Source organism: Phodopus roborovskii, unplaced genomic scaffold (genome assembly GCF_943737965.1).
Source record: "Phodopus roborovskii unplaced genomic scaffold, PHOROB, whole genome shotgun sequence".
In the NCBI taxonomy this organism is placed as follows: domain Eukaryota; kingdom Metazoa; phylum Chordata; class Mammalia; order Rodentia; family Cricetidae; genus Phodopus; species Phodopus roborovskii.
Genome location: NW_026126448.1, coordinates 432,204 through 450,348, shown reverse-complemented (window position 1 = coordinate 450,348; position 18,145 = coordinate 432,204). Strand labels below are relative to the sequence as shown.

The following is an 18,145-nucleotide window of genomic DNA, read 5'->3' as shown; positions in this document are numbered from 1 at the left end:
GCCAAGTGGAAATATGCTGGGCAGTGTCATACCAAAGAGGTTCCTCCACAGTCCCCATATCATGTCACCTGGGCTTTCTTCCAGTGCCCCAGAGAGAGTGCCAATATAGGTGACTAAACTCCAGCTCCTGGTGTGCTGGGGCTGTGGTCAGATTTTAAGACTTTTTGCTAAGTCATGGGAAGAACTCTGGCTAAAAATATTTTGGCACAAAGACAAATCTCCCCGATGCCTTCATCAGGTTGTATTTGTCTGTCCACTTCAGTATAGACATCTGTTCTTCTTTAGCTGTCCACCCTGAAGTGCTGGACCAAGGAAGGCCAGCTCACCTCAAACTGTCAACCCTGAAGGACCACAAGAAGGGATGGGATGCAACCCTTGGCTGAAAAGCTCCCCTAATAAGCAGGGTACGTTTCTAATTTTATGAGCAAATCCTTCCTTGTTTCAGGGAAGCAGGCTGAAGATCCCACAAACACCCGACTCCTCTGAAGCCAGGCCCAGGCCCCTGATCTAAGTAAGCATCCTACAGAACATGTGCCCTCTAATAGTAGGGTTATGTTTACCAGCCTTGGCAAGTCTCAAAATCTCGGGGGGGGGGGGGAGGTAAGGGGAGGGTGTTGGAAGGGAGGAGAGTTAGGAAGACCCAAGTCCCTTTAATCCCACCAGCTCTGCTCCCTGACTACAAGTTCCCTGTGACAGGCAGGCTAAATGCTGGACCATGGCAAGTTCAGAACAGACCCTTGGACAAGTTTAACCCACCACCTGAGAACCTTAGCCTTGCACTTCACTTTTGATATGAGCCCAGATCTACTAGGCCTAAGGACAGCCGAGGGAGAAGAGAAAACAAGAAAAAGTACTGTACCTGGTTTCCCATTCTGATCGGGGGCCTGGGGCCGCCTGCATATCGCGGTGACATAAAAGGCTGCAATTATAGGGAATTAGTTCAATGACAGCCTGAACTACTCAACAGTGACAAGCACAAACACTTTGCACTCTGCAAAGTCCAGTTTATTACAACTAGTTCTCTTTTAAGCTCTCTCTAGTCCGGTAGCCTCTTCCTTCCGGGCAAAACTTCCCTTGGGCAGAGGAACAAAAGATCCACACAACACAACACATGTCTCCCAACCTGCACTGGCTTGCAGGAATCTACTTTGGGCGGAGGGGCAGCAGCTGGGGCTTCACGAAGGACGCGGAATGGCTAAATCAATGCAGGGCAAAGGAGGCCACCTCTGCGCTCCATGAGGGCAAAGAAATCAAGAAAAAGGAGGGAGACATCCCATCTTCAGGTCCGCAGACAGGAGCAGGACACACGCGCACAGGCACACATGGGCACACACAGAGGAAACCATCACAGGGGGGAGTTGGGAAGGGAGCAAGGCCTTATGGGAAAACATGATGGAAAAAACAAAAAAACGCAGTAAGGGACAGCGGGCTCCCTAACTGATGCAGGGAAATGGGTGAGAAAGCTTTCTCAGCAGCGAGAGCGCACAGAGAAAAGGCCAGGGATGCAGCCTTGGTTACAAACAAATGGTTGACCAAACTCAAAAATCAAACAAAAGTGAGAGAGGAAAAAACAAAAACATAAAGGCCACTGACAAGGTCACAGAAATAGTTTTGTTTCTTTTCTCTTGGTTTCATATCCAAACTGGTGGGACGTCCAAGAAATGAAGACTGTCTTTAGAAAAAATATATATATCTATATATTTAAGTTAAACTTGTCAATTATGATTGGAAGGCAATGCTGGAGCACGTTTTGATTTTTGTTTTTCCTCTGCGGCTCTCTCCTTCCTCCTGCCCCGCGCCCCCCGGCTGGTGGGCCGGTGAGCCACAGTGCGTTTACCTGACTGTGGGGTCCCATCATGCTGCTGGGATTGTGAGGTGGAGGCTGTGCGTGCGGCGAGGGCTGTGACCCCGGAGGACCCTGTGAGGCCAGACAGTAGAGGCAGGTTATAGATCACAGCACATGGAGAAGCGCAGAAGCTTAAAAGAACAAAAATTAAACCAAAACGCAGAGTGGCGGCGGGCGTGCGGGTGGTGGGCTGTGGCTGGCAGGAGGTGGCGGAGCGCTGCTTGGGTCCTGGTTCAATGGCGAACAACGGCGGGCAGGCAGGAAGGAGGGAGGCTGACCAATACATTCACAGGGGATTATGAAAAAATAAAACAAAGCACCTTCATCAAAGCACACAGGAGTGAGGGCCGGACACAGGCTACCGCTGAACAGAGTTTGCCATGTTAAATACGCTGGTTGACTCAGACAATGATATATAGACAGGGCCCCTGGACCTAGACAGAAAGCTTGGAAGTACCACTTTCAGAAGACACAGAAGGAATAGGGTGAAGTCCCTGCCCTCGAGGAGCTCACAGTCTGAGAAACAGAGAACAGGTCATTTGGGACCGTATTCATCAAGGGAGTGGACAGACGCAGAGAAGCAGGTAGCACTAGATTCTAAGCCACTGTGGGACACAGATAGTTGCCAAGTGTCTATCCTGTGAGTGCTAGGGCTCTGTGGTTCACGATTTCACCTATAGCTCAGAATAGCTCTATATGGTAGTGTCTTCTTCTTTCAAATTTTACAAACAAGGAAAACGGGTCCCAAGAAATGAGGAGGAGAGCGGGTCACAGCCACACAGCCTCTAAGTGACAGAGTCAGGCTGAGAGTCAAGTGGCACAGGCAGGATTATTGCTTCTCGGTGGTTCAGGGAGAGAGGGCCAACTTTCCATACTGGGTGATGGTGAGCCACTTACAGTTCCAAGCTGACCCAAAGCTCTGCTCACCTTCACTCCCTACCAAATAGGAGGAGGTGAATTAATTCACTTAGCCCACAGAGTTGGTCAAACCTTCGGGTCGTGGTAAGTACAAAAGGAACAAAGAAAAAGAAAGTATCAGGAAGCCTCACATGCCGGAAGGAAAGTATCTCTGTAGAACTAGTGTGTTTGAGAAAGAGTGTACGTGTGCATGTGTGTGCATGTGTTCACACACATGTGCAGAAGGCAGTGCCACAGAAGTTTCCTATTGTGGGTCATAGACAGTCTGCCTTTGGCGCCCCTTCTGGCCAACAGGCCACTGGAACCTGGACTCAGGGTAGGGCATGAGTCACACACCCCACAGCCCTTTTCCCCACCATAGTGTTGGAAGTGATTTTGGAGGAACACTCCAGACATTCATGAAGGGTAAGGAAAGCTACTTTTTTCAAAGGAAAAGCTACAAGTTAGCTACAGTGATTGGTTCCTTCCTTAGGTCTCAAAACAAGACAGCCACACTCTGCTCACGGAGGGAGGGACGCTGGGTGGTTGGGAAGGAGGTGGGGGTAGAGGTGAGGTAGACACAACACAGAGGTACAAAACAAGAGGTGACGGCTGAGGGTGCCCCGGGGACGGCCTAGCTGGAGTTTCTTGGCTAAGTGAGGGGCTGTTCACTTCCGGAAAGCTTGGAGGAGCAGATGTTCCCCTACCTGCCACGCTAATTTCAACAAGTGTGTGTCTTTCGAGCGGCTGCCAGCAACGGCATGGTTTGTTACCATGAGCAATTTTCTTAATTAACAGACATTAATTAGCCATTTAGCAATTTTGCAAGCATTTGTTTAGCGGCTTTCCTAAACATGAATACCACTGTGATAATGGCACTGATTAGAGGGTCCCCTAATTAACAGTACAGGGAAGGAAAATTGAAATCACATAAATTAAAAAGGGAGGGGAAGTTAATGAAGGCGGGACATATTTGCACCTGCAAGTCTTTTGTACCATAAAACTTGGGTGTAATGTAAACACAACAAGATAATTTGAAGCCAACCCCCCCCCCCCCAAAAAAAAAAAAAAGAAAATGAAAAAGGTCGGTGGGAGAGAGCTCAAGGGTAAGGTCCAGCTGCCAAGAGGGGGCAAAAGCTTGTCTGCTACTGCCCCGGCTCTTGGCAGCAGGGAATGCCTCCTCCCTAACAGTCCTGACTCCCTCCCTGGTTACATGACTGCATTTGCAGAGCAAGCACACTGTTTCGGGCCAGCCCCTCACACCTGTGTGCCCCCACTGGGCAGGAGTAGTTCCCAGTGGCTACCTCTCTTGAGTGGAGAAAACAGCTCGAAGCACCCACAGGTGCTCACCCTGGGGCCTCACATGATGGCTGTCTTGAGGGTCAGTGCTCTACAGCAAGTCTGAGGCCTGGCTAGTGGCAGCAGGCGGCTAGATCTTCCCAAGAGGTACCGTGGGGTGCAGGAGGCAAGGCTGGCTCTGACCAAGGGGAGATAGCAAGTTTGTCACCAAGACAGATGCCCCACTGAATAGGGCTGTTAGCGAGGCCCTGGCATACGGGGACAAGAAGGGAATGGGCTGCTGAACCTGGGGATTGGCAGCTCCCATGCCTTCTTATAAACGTGAAGGGGAATGTGTGTGTGGGGTGTCTGAGAATCCTGGCCTAGGCTAACAGCGATCACCCAGAGAGAAAACCCCATGGCAACCTCAATTCAGATGACCATGACAAAGTCATCTCCCTGGGGGAATACATCACACCCCTGACCCATCAGCCACTGACCTGCAGCTTTACAAACTTCCAGATACAGCCCCTGGCCTTTTCCCTGGAGCCTGCTGTATGGGCCGGAAGCAAAAAGCTATCCACGTGCCAGTGGGTCACTCGTGTCCTCTGGAGCCCTAGCTACCATCTGTCCTCAGCTTGGACAATTTTTACTATGCTGTGCGACTGGGCTCTATCCTTCACACTGCAGCATCCCAGAAGGAACCCCATATAGCCTCACATCCCTGGGAACAAAGAATGGCATTGTGTTCAGAGAAAAATCTCTGCTGCTGTAAAGAAAACGACAGGTGCACTGCAGCCTCCACAAGGAGGTGAGGGCTCTGCTGCCACTCATTTCATTAGGCCACAAACCAGAGGCTGATGGCCGGTTTAGAGAAAGGGGACTCAATGGTCTTTTCAATTTGTTCTGCATGGGCAAAACACTACAAGGGAAGTAGGACAAAACAAACAAGCAAAGTCTTTGCTGGAGGCTTCTGACCTTTGCTGAGATGGGAGGCAGCTCTCCCAAACATCCCCAGACACTGAGCAAGTGAGCTGGGTGGAATGCGAGGAGGGTGTCCCGGTGACCATTGTCCCTGGCAGGACAAGTGTCCCATGGGCCTTCCTGGAGCTTGGCTGCAGGAGGCTTTTTGAAGAACCTAAAATAGCTTTGTCTAGAATCCTAGCTGGCCAAGGCCCATTCCCCCAAAGGGTGCTGGGGGTTTTCTGCCACAAGAGCAACACATTAGGGTGGATCAGGATGGCTGAGCACAGCTCCAGTAATCACTTGCTTATAGCTTATATATAGATGGCCCTGCACTGACATACTGCCATCCCTTTCCCTGATGTCCTTCATTTACAGGGAAGGAGAGTTCAGGCTAGGGATGGGACTCATCCAAGACTACCAGGAACTACCTATTTCCTGAGCTAAGCTTCCAAACTCAGTAGCCAGGGTTCTCTTTATGGAATACTACATCACCACCTACACCTGTTTTTAAAGAAACAAGGGGTGTGGGGGAGAGACTGGGTCTAAAATCTAGCCATGTCACTGACTGCTCTTGTCGTCTCACTGATAACACAGGGGAGAGTGGGCTTTTGCCTGCACCAGCTCACTTAATCCTACACTCTGCAATGTAAGGACCACCAACCATCCGCTCGCTAGCTCGCTCTCTCTCGTTTTTTGAGACAGTGTTTCTCTGTATTACTTTGGAGCCTGTCCTAGAACTTGCTCTGTAGACCAGACTGGTCTTGAACTCAGAGAGATCCACCTGCCCCGGTGGCCATGCTGTTTGATAGCCGGGGAACAAGGCTCAGAAAGGGGACTGTACTCACTAGCATTGTAGTTACTAAGTGGGGGAGGCAGGCAGGTTTCAGAGCCTGATTCTGGGCTGTAGGGATCTGGAGGAGCCCACCACCCTGCAAGCCTGTGAGCAGAATATTGTGTTCAGGAGAGCTCCTGACCCAGTTGGGAAAAGAAGAACCCAAAGTCAGAAAAGGCCTAGAGCTGGAAAAACTCCCAGGGCTCTATAGAGTGATGCCTTGCTCCCTCTTGCTGCCTAGAGATCTAAACTGAGGCCCAGAGTGGCTACAGAATATAGATCTGCTCTATGAGGCCCTGGGAGCTGGGAAGGGAACTATAGTCCTGCAGTAAATCAGGCATATCTACTGCCCTCACTGTCTGTGGAGTGGTGACAAGAGATCTGAGGTGAGGGGAACCAAATAAAGGGCAATTCCTGCTACAGGGTTTTGGAAAAGGTAGAAATACAGTCATGGCCTGTGTGGCCTTCATACAGCCCCAACCCTGCTAAAGGATTTGCCCTTCCCTCACAGCTGGCTCTAGATCGCGGCCTTCAGACACCTGAATCCCCCTCACCTCCTTTTCATTCTTTTCCCTGTAATTTCAGCATTAAGTAGTGTTATAACCAGCAGGTCGTGAGAGCCACTTAGGCAAGGCCTTGGAGGCTCTGTTACAGGTGTGAACCAGGCAAGTGTTCGGCCATTTCACAGAACCTTACGGTCTGGATGCTGATGGTGTAGTGAAGAGGCCTTTATGAACATCAGCATGGTAGGGAGCAGCACCCCTACAGCTCCAAGATCGGAGGTCTTTACAGAAAAGCATCTCACAACTGCCAGCAGGAGCCCCTCCTTTTGAGAGATGCACTAGGGCACGATGGGAAAATCCTTGAAGTTATATGTGCCAAATCCAATTCCCTAACATCCCTGAGCCTCAGGCCTCCCAAAGAGGAACGGAACCATCCATACTGCAGCGGTGTGGCCCAGTTCACAACGGCACTCTTAGGTGTCCTTGTCTCTGGCAGGGAAAATGGTAATACGGCTGGCTGGTTCTGGCCTGGGTCAGGGTGTCCTGCCATGAATGTCCACAGCCTGAGGAAAGCCGTATAGCCTCCAACAATATCCTGCTTGTCAGGTGGTGATGCATGCAGAGCTTGAGAGCAACAGTGATTTGCTGTTTGCCCCATTAGGATGTCCAGGGCATGGCCTGTGCAGTGCGGTGACCAAACAGGTACATTAAGGTGCCTCAAAAAGCTTTGGGTAGTACCTGCTTTTGAGCTTGAGGAACTAAGATCCAACAGATGGACCAAGCTGGTACTCTAGATGACTCTGGGGAAAGGATGACAGTTCTTTAATATTAAAAAAGGGTTAAGGAAGACTAAACACATGCTCATTTTCAAAGGAGAAAAGATTAATAATGTACTCCTTTCCTAAATGCTACCGACACTCCCCCAAGAGTACCTGCACATGCCTGGAAGGAGCAGGCATAAGGTTAAGGCTGTGGTACCAGGGTCAGAGCCATGGCCTTGTGGCCTAGGACCTTAGCTGTTCATCATCCATGTTCTTAGTTCATACCCAGTGCTTTAGGCCATTGCTTTGTAATGATGGTGTCATTATTATCTAGGCCAAATCTGACTTTCATCCTCACAGGTTATTATATTAGAAAGGAAGATGTAGTTTCAAGGGGTAAAGTAAGAGCCCAAGGCACCCCCATCCTTCCTAATTCTGTGGACTCTGAGTTTTATTAGCCAGAAGTAGAGTATGAAGGTCTTGTGGTACTGGTGGCCACCTGCCTGCTGGACATGTTGCTGTAGATAAGAGAATATAAAATTAGGATGATTAAACACCCAGCAAAAGCACTTCATAGACAGTCAACTTTGTTCCTTGGACACACATGTGGTCAAAAAAGGCTGTGAGCCCTACTCTGCAGAGTGGACCAAGATGTGCCCATGAGCCATGGATAGCCTGCCTGCATCTGCACACATGGTCAGCTTCACCCTTCACCCCACTGGAATTGGAGGATGACATTTGGTAGGATGAGAGAGGGACAGGTCACTCTACAAGTGCTCACTGGAGGAGAAGTTAGTTCTTCATTTTAATCTGCATGAACAAACCTGGCACAGATTGAAGGAGTTGTCTTTTTGGCCTACTTCAGTGTGTTCCCTGGAAAAGGTTTTTGTTTATTTATTTTATTATTATTTTAAATAGGTGAGCATATCTGGGGAGTGTAGATTCTAAGGCAGAGGATCATGACCATAACATCTATGTGTATGTCCAATGTGAATTGGTGTACACAGAGCAGGATCTTTTGGAGGCTTAGTCAGGAACCTGACTCATCACACAAAGCACTGTGGGCATAGGACAGAGGGATGGGGTTAGACTTCTGACAAGTGGCATTCGCCATCTTCCTGCTAAGAATGAGAAAGAATGCACGAGTATTTTCACTCTGGGGAAACATCAAGGAGAGTCAGCAGAGGTGCACTGCTTTCCACTCAAGCTAAGTAAAGCCAGTATCACTGCCTTCTTTCTGGTCCCTCTCTCCAAGAAGTCAGGACAGCACTGAGCAAAAGGAGAGATGACTCACAGCTAATGTGATCCTCAAATGGGCCCTCTAAGAAACACAGGAACACTCACTCAGTGTGTATGTGGCATACTTGCCTATGATGCTTTGGTTTTTGTTGCTGTTGTTTGAGACAGAGTTTCTCTGTTTAGCTCTGATTGTCTTGGATCTCCCTCTGTAGGCCAGGCTGGCCTTGAACTCAGAGATCTTCCTGCCTCTGCCTCCCAAGTGCTGGGATTAAAATAATGTGCCACCATATCCAGCTAGATGATGGCTTCTAAAACAAAGAGAAGGAATGAAGTTTTTCTTTCTCCAACCCTTACAGTGACTATGCTGTTACCCCTATGGGAAAGGGAAATTGTGCTTACTGCTTTTAGGCAGAGAAAGGGGCCAGACATGCCCCAGCCGTGAAGGTACATGCTCAGACTCAGCCCTGTACCATACTCTATGCATAATTCAGGTGGAGACTGGGGTGAGTGCCAGCACAAAGACCCAAGGGCATCGCCACCAGACCAGACTATAGCAAGCTCAGAGAGATCTGGCCTGCCGGCTCTTTATAAAGTTTTATTGGGACACAGCCATGTTCATCTGTACACTGTGTGCTGTTGCCTCTGTGCTCCAACGGGAGAGCTGAGAAGTCAAACATGGCTCACAAAGCCTTGGACATTTGTTAGCCTGCCCATCACAGGAATGATCTATAGATCACTGAATAAGACAATGGCTCAAAGCTGATGCGGGAAAACTGGGGCCTTTATTAATTAGCAAAGAAAAATACAATACCAGGGACTGGGGAGATGGCTGAGGGGTTAAGAATACTGGCTACTACTCTTCCAGAGGTTCTGAGTTCAATTCCCAGTAACCACATGGTGGCTCACAACCATCTATAATGTATACATAGTAACTAAGTCTTAATAAATAAAAAAGGAAAATACAATACTATACATACCTTTTGATTTTAAACTCACATCTCCCTTTAAAGACAAAGAAAATAAAAATCTATCTGAAAAGGAGAAACCGGCAGTCAGGCATGATTGTACATGCACCTGGGAGGTGAAGGCAGGAGGGTCAAGGGTCCACACATAGCCTCAGCCACACAGTGAGTTTGAAGTGTGGGAGGGGATGACAAAGTGGTGGCATTAAGGCATCAAGATTTATCCCATGGGAGACAGCCAAGACGAATGCAAGTCAGGAATTGGCAAATACTCTTGTCTCTTTCCACTGACCACATCACCATTCAGCAGCCTGGTTGGCTTGACTTTTGGTCCTGACTAACTGAATCAGGGAATGATGAGATGGCTTGGTGGGTAAAGGCACTTTCTGACAGCTTGATGACCTGAGCTGAATCCCTGGACACACAGGCGGAAGACGGAAACTGACTCAGAAGCTGACCTTGACCCCCACGCATGCATCCCTTTCCCCATCCCCACAGCAGCTCCGGATGGCTTGGCCCCTTCCCTAAGGACTGAGGTTGATGAAGGAGTCTCTGAGTTAATCAGGCCTTATCTTGAATGCATGGTTGGGAATGGGGCAAAGGGGAAATTGGGAGCCACCAAAACCTTGGGGTCTCCCTGCCAGACACTATGCCTGTTCTCTGTGTAATTGGCAAACTTTGGGGGGGGGGGGAAGGAAAAACATTCACCATTCAGACTAATGGGCAGTACCCACAGCTTGCTGCAGCCAGTTCATCTGACTACTGGGTACTATCCCCATGTCATGTGAATGCTAAGCACTGGAGACATGAACAAGAGTATCCTGCCCTGTCCTGGCTGGATGAGATGAAGATGAAGGCTGGATGGAGAGACCAAAATGTCACTATGAACGTAGCAGCATCGGAGACTGAATCCAGGTGCAGGAGGTATTTAGGCAAGCAGTGACCTTGAAAGATGTAAATGTGTCCTGGACAGTCTGGACCCAGAAGATGAAGTCCAGGCAGCCCTAATTCACGAAAAGGGGTGCTTACACAAAGATGGTGATCTGGGCCTGAGACTGAAGAATTTTAACCTATGGGAGCTACTGTAAGGAAGTCACTATTAGACTGCTATCTCCCAGGCTCACACATCCATTTCTTTTCCCCAAGATGTTTCTCTTCTTTCTCAAGTTGGGAATCGGAACTGATGGCCATGGGGAAAACCGTGAGCTCTCATCATTTGCCAACTACACAGGGAAGGAGGGAAAGCCATTATATTCTCGCTGTGAGTAGACTCTGTGGCCTTGCTGGGATCTGCCATGGCTTTGCCAGAACAATCTGGTCCCCACCCCCTAAAAACTGCCATTTGCTCTGAAATTGGACAGTGCTGCTATGCAGCTGGCTCCTGCTTCCAGCCTCTACCCTGCCTGCCAGCACGAGGGCTCTGCTGTTAATCACAACAGCACAGTGAAGGCGAGGTGCATGTTAAAGAGGCCTCATCCACCCAGAGACCCTGCCATGCCCGGAGCCCTCCAGACTCATGTGCACACACAGCTCGTCTATCCTAACACTGCATGGCTCAACAGACAATTCATGATTGCTCACAGCCCACTAGGAAGGAGGTAATGGGGGCCCTGCAAGTCACAAATCCAAAATGCCCAGAATTCAGTCTCTTCACCCACCAAACAGCAGGTATCTGACAACAGGCCTGGAGGCCAATGATTTGCATTTTGCTCCCACAGCTCCCTTAAGTAGCTGTGTGGTTTCTTGAGATTTTTCCTCCCCTGGCATGCCGGGATGGCCTGGGACTTTTCCTCAGTTGAGTAACACAACAGGTTTGAGCCTAGTGAATGGCCAGAATCCTGGAAAGTCACAGGTTTGAGATGCCCGGTCTACTGTTACATGGGCAACACGCATGATCCCTGCAGGACTTCAGCAGAAGCACAAGGAGTGACTCTGGGGTAATGGGAGGAGCCAGGGTTGTGGCAGGAGCCTGGCCTGTGTGCCTTCTGAAGATCTTACGTGGCTCTAAGACAAGCATGAGCCTACAGTGCCCAGGCTCAAGTACTCAGATCATGCCAGGAGCCAGCTGCACCAGTAGGCACCCGCTCCTATGGAAAGCTGTCAGCTCATGGTCGCATCCACCTCCCAGAATTCTTCAGGAAGCTCTCTTTTTCCCCACCATCCACTTGGGAATCCCACTTGCTAGGTTCTTCAACGGCAGGAATGTTCCAGCCTGTGATATGTGTTTCCTGTGTCCACTCCCTGTGATGGTACTCGGGACCAGGACTCAGGAAAATAAGGCCACTTTTTCATACAAGATCACAAATTTCCAGACTCTTCGACTATTTCCACAACTGCAAAGTTTACTGGGATCAGTTAATACAAACTTCGGGAAGAGGAACTTGACTAGATCTGTGTGTCAATGTTGTCCATTTTGATCTTAGAGCTCTCAGAGTATGGTGAGACTCTGAAAACCTCAAATAACGATGACCTAAGAATGGAGAGCCTTCTCTTACAGGAGAGAACTGTAGTTGGGAGAAGAATTCACACAGAATGATGGAGGGACAGAGACCAGGCCCTAGAACAACAGGTCTGGCCCTCGCCCTGGAGATCAAGAGCTGAACTCCCAGTGTGGTGAGGACAGCAGGGGCAGTCAGACAAGGGTCCAGATGTTAACTAAGGGACACTGGGGACAGGTAGAGTACTTGATATGCAGTCCACGATGGCCTCTGACAAGTGCACCATGAACACCGAGGGCCCAGTAGGCCAGGCAGAAGGCTATCAACCGTGACTGTGTACTGCATGAATGAATGAATGAATGAATGAATGAATGAATGAATGAATGCTTCCGAGAAGGAATCCTGTAGATTTCTAACCATTCTCATGCTCTTTGGTTCAGTTGAGAGCTGAAGTAGGTGGAGCTGTTTCTGTTCTATCAGCAAGATTCCGGTGACACACTCCCTAAGGTCTGAGAACAGGTCTCCATCAAGCTCCAGGAACAAGCCTGCTGGGAACAGAAGCAGTGGCTCCTAAACCCACAACCTAGTTCCCAGCCGTCACTTTCCCTACAGGCTCCTGTTGGCTAGACCAAAGAATAAGGGGGTCAGGGTGGCCAAAGCCAAGGGATTAAGTCAAGTGGGCACATTCAGCAAGGAGTTCCTCATGAAGGGTCAAATGGGACTGTTGTTTCACAGGCACCAAACCTGTCAGTGGAACTGAAGGGTAGTTGATCTGTAGAAACCACAAACCTCAGCAATGGCATGCATGAACACTGCTAATCTCAAGGATACCCTTCCACAAAGAGAGTAACACTCAAGGCAGCCCTGACTCCTGGCTAGGTAGAAAGCGCTGAATAAAAGCAGCCAGGACATAGCAACCATGCAAAGGGTGGTAGGTACAGGGTGCTCATCAGGCATCCAGCACCAGGCAGGGTTTTGTGTCACTTTATAGCACCTCCACGTGGGCCCCCAAGAGTTGTGGCAATATCATCAACCCCAAACATGAGGTGAAGCAATTCAAGTTCAGAGAGGGTCACTCAATTTTTTTTGGAGCATCCCTAGTGACCAGGAAGGACAATGCCTCTCACAGAAGGAGGGATGGGGCTCTGCATCTGCCTAACCCAGAGAAACCATCATGCTCTCCAGGCCCCTGCCAGCAAGGATTCAAGGCTGTTCCTCGTCTTCCAGCAACACTAAGAAACATTAGTGAACACATACATTTGTGCCCATCCCCCTCCAGCAGATAGAAACAGCAAGAATCCTATGGCACCTCAAGTGCTGCCCACATTCCACTACCGGGAAGAGGCAAAGCACTGTTATTCCCAAGGCTCTGCTCACAGCCACTAACTACTTCCGGGCTTGAAATGGGCGCCATCCATACCTACTCTGCCTTGCATACAGAGCTAATGTCCTGTCACCAGCTGGGTGGGTGGAAAGCCCCAGGGGAGCCTAACATCTAACACAGAGCTGTCACTTTATGAAAGCTGTGTCTGCCCCCAGTACTTCCAGACTCATTCACCACCAGTCAGGTCTTAACAAAAGACAGGGCTTTTCTGGGGGTCCTGGGGCTAGGTGCTTTCATTACTATCACGGATTGGTGTCTAGGTGAAACTCTGCATGGAAAGGTTACCTGGGGAAGGAAATGGGCACAAACCTAGAATTCCCTTGGTGGGCCCTGCCATGTCCTAAGTCCTAGAAGTATGCTCATACTATAATAGATGGTTGAGCTGCTTCTGAATCATATCCCAGGACCCAGCCCTGTATCTTCCCAGGAGGGGCTATGAAGTATGATTGACACAGGGAGGCATCTTGATCTGTGTACCACAGAGGCATACTAGCACAGGGTTCTACTCGAATTCTCTTCCTCAAACCCTTTCTGCTGCTACAAAGGCCAGGCAAACCTGACCTTTTCTTTGTAAAGGAGAAAAATCTCACACAATTTGCTGATGTGATGGCAAGACCGGCACATCGGGTCTCCCACAAATGGGAGCATCTCCACAAGCGACTCCTGTTGGAGAAAGGAAATAGCACAGAGCTGAGCAGCTGGCTGAGCAGCACAGGCCAGCAGCTCTCAGAAGCAGAAAAGAGAACCCAATGCTAAAAGAAAGCCAAGTATAAAATGCAAGCCCAAAAGGAGAGGAGAAACCAGCCCTAGGTCTTCAACAGCAGTTGACCCCAGTCCTTCGGGCTTTAGATGCATAAATGTCTGACTGGAGTTTTCAGCTTGGGGGGTAAGGCCCCACCAACAGCAAAGGACAGTAGCAGGCTCTGTCCAGGCCTCGTACCTACTTGGGAAGGAGGGAACAGGGAAAGAGCTGCATGGTGTTGGAGGAAACCAGCTGGGCTCCTCGTTAGGGGGCAGTAGCAGCCTGCAAAGCCTCTGGGGGCTTTGTTACCGAGCAAATCTCCCAGGCGCTGACTGCTGATGCATAGCTAACGGGGGCGGCAGACAATGATTTATGTTCAACTTTCCATTTCATCAGTGAGAGTTACGGCGCTACATGTGGAGTGCACATTTTTTTTTTTTTTGAGGGGGAGGGCAAGCGGCTGGAGTGTGCAGACACAAACCTGTCCACACACATACATGCATGTTGGCAGGCACACCAGCCGAGGCCCCAGCCAGCCACTCAGGCAGGCTGGCATCAGGAATAACCTTTTGCCCATGGTTGCTAGGAGCCCTGGTGCCAGTCATTTACCACTGGGCAGACACAAGGCACCAGGCTGGCGGCCAGGTGAGCACAGCCTAACCTCTGTGGAGGTGATGACGAACAGGGAAGGTGATTAGTGGTAAAGCCTCATCACTAAACAGAAGGACAAAAGTCCCAGAGAGCATAGGAAGGCGCTCTATGGACACACAAGAATTTGTCAGCAAGGCTAGACTCAATCCAGAGTATGTATCTTGGGGGAGGGGGAGGCGCCTGGCAAACACACCCGAGACAGACATTTTCAGGTTTCAGCTCTACAGCTGACTTCCATCATAGTAACCAGAGGTGGGAAGTTAATCACTCCCAGAGTAAGCTGAGCTGAACAGGAAGAGGCAGAGGAGACAGGATCCCACTCAACTGAGGCCTGGACTCGGGCGTTGGGGCACTTCCTCTCTCCTAGTCCTTCTTAGTGGGAGTGACTGAGCCTGGTAAGAAGCTTGGGGTGGTGGTGTTCCTATCCCCTTATGGCGAGGGGCTCACAAAGCACCTGTGGGCCTTCAATCCATGGACAACAGGCTAGGCAGAGGCTAGGTGGAGGGGTGGGGCCTGGTTAGTGGTGAGTTTCAGGTATCAGGAAAATGAGGTGTAACCCTTTCCCCCAACCCTAACTTGAAGTGGTCAGTGCAGCAGAGGTGCCTGCCCTGAGGTAACAACTTTCTGGCTGGAGGAATGGCCCATGTGCCCTCTGCTCTCTTCCTTTCTTCTGGGGGGAAGGCAGTAATCAGTATGGACTTTCTAGAGCAGGGCCACCGCCACCAGTGGCATATTCTTGAATCAGTCCACCGCCACCAGTGGCACGTTCTTGTTGACTGTGTTTTGACCTCCCTAGAAACATACCACCCACCCCAAGGCTCAGGTAGGCATCTGATTGCTTTCTGCCACTGCCAGGGAGCTCTCTGCTCACCATAATATCTGCAGATGGGAGAACCGCGTTCTCTACAAAGCTTCAAATTAGCTTCTCTCTATTCCCTCAAGGACTTGGGATCTCAGGCTGGAGCCTCACAAGTTTGTCCCTACCATTTGGCAGGGCATCAACAACCAGCAGAGCCCTCTCTCTCTGAGGCTGCATCTCTCAGGGAGACCGCAGCTGAGCCTGCAGGAAGAAGGGTTGGGGTTGTGGATCTCTTCCTTCTATTTGCTTATTTTTCTATTTTCCAGGCTGTGTGCAGTGTTTCTGCCTGGTGACCTTGTCCTTGTAGAGGATAGAGGGTAAGGCCGGTCTGGTGCATTGGGCGTGGCTGGCAGTGAGGAATGAGGTGGAAAAGGAGGTCTCCCTAGAATGGATGTTGGGGAACTTCACATTCTCCACCAGCTGAGCTTTAGACAAAAGGAGTTGGCTCCCTCTGCTAGCCCAGAACTGAGCCACAGAACACCTCCAAGATTCCACATCCATTTTTATGAATGATGAGATGGTCTAGGACACTGGAATGTATACCGTACCCTAACTAGTCCTCTGTCATATCAAACACTGTCATTAGGCCCCTGTGGAACTTGTGTGCTGGGCTACCCCATCTGGATTCTGGCTGGAAATGTATGTGTGTCTTTTTCAAGAAGACACTCATAGTCTTCCTTCCTCTCTTAGACCATCAGACACCTCCACTTGGTCTTCAGTGGCCTGTGGAAGGAGAGTCCGTGGGCAGCCAGGAAGCCAGAGGTTGGACTCTTGAGTACAAATCTTATTGGACAATGTGGGGCAGTCCTTCACCTTCTTCCTAAGTTTCCCCCTCCCACCCAGCCCTGCCTCCTTGGCAGAATCACTTGGCAAAACGAAAGTAAGTTGCATGCTTAAAAACATACAACTGAAAACAATTATTGGAATTCCAAAACAAAACAAGAACGGAAACAGTCTGTACCCAGTACTCTGCTCTATGACCCCTGCTCTCCTGTAATTGTCCAGTTCTGGACCTAGAAATCTTTACTGGACAGTTTCCCCTTGGGGCCAAGAGACTAGCGGACCAGGCCAAGGCCAACCTGCTTGCGGTATGTATAGCCTGAGTTAAGCTGGGAAAATGCCATTGCTTGATTATGTAAAATCCATCTGGGTTCAAAGCAGGAAACCAAAAGGTTGGAAAACTATCTAGTCCAGCCTGCCCCATCTATTGATGGGAAAAACTAAAGCTCTGGCCCAAGGCCACTCAGCAAGCGCATTTCTCCAGAGTGCCAGCCCTGAATGCCCAAGTTGGCTCTTGGTCAGAACTCTAGGTCTAGCACTTCAGGGCTGGCTAGGTTTCTGTTCTGTACCACGAATACCACAAGTAAACTAGGTTCAAACACGTATTGTGTCCCTCTCTAGGCTTTTTCCTTTTCAATAACAAGGAACAGAGAGTTCATCTACCCTGGCCTCCAAGAACCCATGCAGTACTCAAACCATTAAGTGAGACTAGATCCGTATGCAAATGTCAGACATATCTCACATCACTCTGGAGGAATAGACTGGCATTGTCTATCTCAGAAACCTAGACCCAAGGGAGAGAGAAAGCAAATAGGGCAACTTAGATGGTTGGCCTGATCTAAGCCTAACAGAGGGAGTCATGTGCGCTATTTCTGAGGGGCCTCCCTAGGCAGTAGTCAGCTGTCCCTTCCTCGCCACCTGGAGCATTGCTGGTTTCTAAATTTAGGACCAACGAGAGCTGCAGTTTTGACTTGGAAAGGTGTATGATACCGCAGGATAGGGGCTAGACAAAGCTGGCCTTGCCACCTGGGCTGGCTTCCCAGGACATAGCCCTCTTGCAGCACGGCCGCCTGCCTAAGGCTGAAGCCAAGAAGGGAAGAAGTACGATTGTGGACAACAGATAAAACCTTCGATACCATCTCTATTTCCCCTCCAATATCAGAGTGGCTGCCTGAAGACAGTAAAGGGTGGCAATCAATCACTAATATTCCTGGTGAGAGCTGATCCATTTCGGAAATGGGCTGTCACTTCCTCTTTTATAGAGAGATGCCCTTTCTCTTTGCAGGGGCCCAGGCCAAGTGATCAGCATCAAAGACAGCAAGCACCATGCTGAGTGCCTGACCTGCCCCACCTCCCTTCATCTGAAGAAAGGGGGATGATGCTGGGGAATAAGAAACATAGCTGCTCAGAGGCATTGAGAGCAGAGAGGCCTGGGCTCCAGAACCTTCTTGAATGGCCCAGCCAACCCTTGGCAGTACACCTTGCCTGGAGAAAAGGCATGACCTCAAGGCAAGAATCTAAAAGATACCTCTGTTTAACAGTGGATGCTAGTGGCTAAATAAGGGCAGGAATCTGTTTGGGCTTTCTGACCACACACCCCCAAACGTCATAGGGGAGGGCCCACAAAGTATGAGTGGAATTAGAACTTAACCGTGGAAGAGTCTAGCAAAGCAGGAAGCTGGGAGCTGCCCACATATCAACAGACCCATTCCTTGTCCTAGGCTCAGGCCAAAATAGAAGCCAATGGCCTATTTTTAAAAATACAACTGGCAGAACTAGAGAGATGGCTCCGCTGTTAAGAGCACTTGTTACTCTCACAGAGGATTCCGGTTAAATTTTCAGTGCCTACATGGTGGCTCATAACTACCCATAACTCCAGTTCTAGGGGGTCCAGCATTCTGTCCTGACTCCCAAAGAGTACTTCATTTGTTTAAAAACACAGTCATCTACTCTTGACTTCTCACTACAATTGCCTGCAGCGAGAACAAGGGAGCTAATAATACTCCG

The 18,145-nt window shown here is 49.6% G+C and overlaps 1 protein-coding gene across 4 annotated transcripts in view; it reads right to left on the bottom strand.

Moving 5' to 3' along the window:
* Window positions 1–18,145, bottom strand: part of Ssbp3 (single stranded DNA binding protein 3) — a 140,541-nt gene that overhangs the window by 17,714 nt on the left and 104,682 nt on the right. For 2 of the 4 annotated variants that reach the window (XM_051188363.1, XM_051188364.1), the window contains exons 6-7: window positions 1,838–1,918; window positions 860–919 (exon numbers count right to left, since the gene is read on the bottom strand). In XM_051188363.1, the coding sequence (XP_051044320.1) occupies window positions 860–919; window positions 1,838–1,918 (141 nt within the window). The remainder of the gene's footprint in view (window positions 1–859; window positions 920–1,837; window positions 1,919–18,145) is intronic. The other 2 variants (XM_051188365.1, XM_051188366.1) reach the window with 1 other exon arrangement.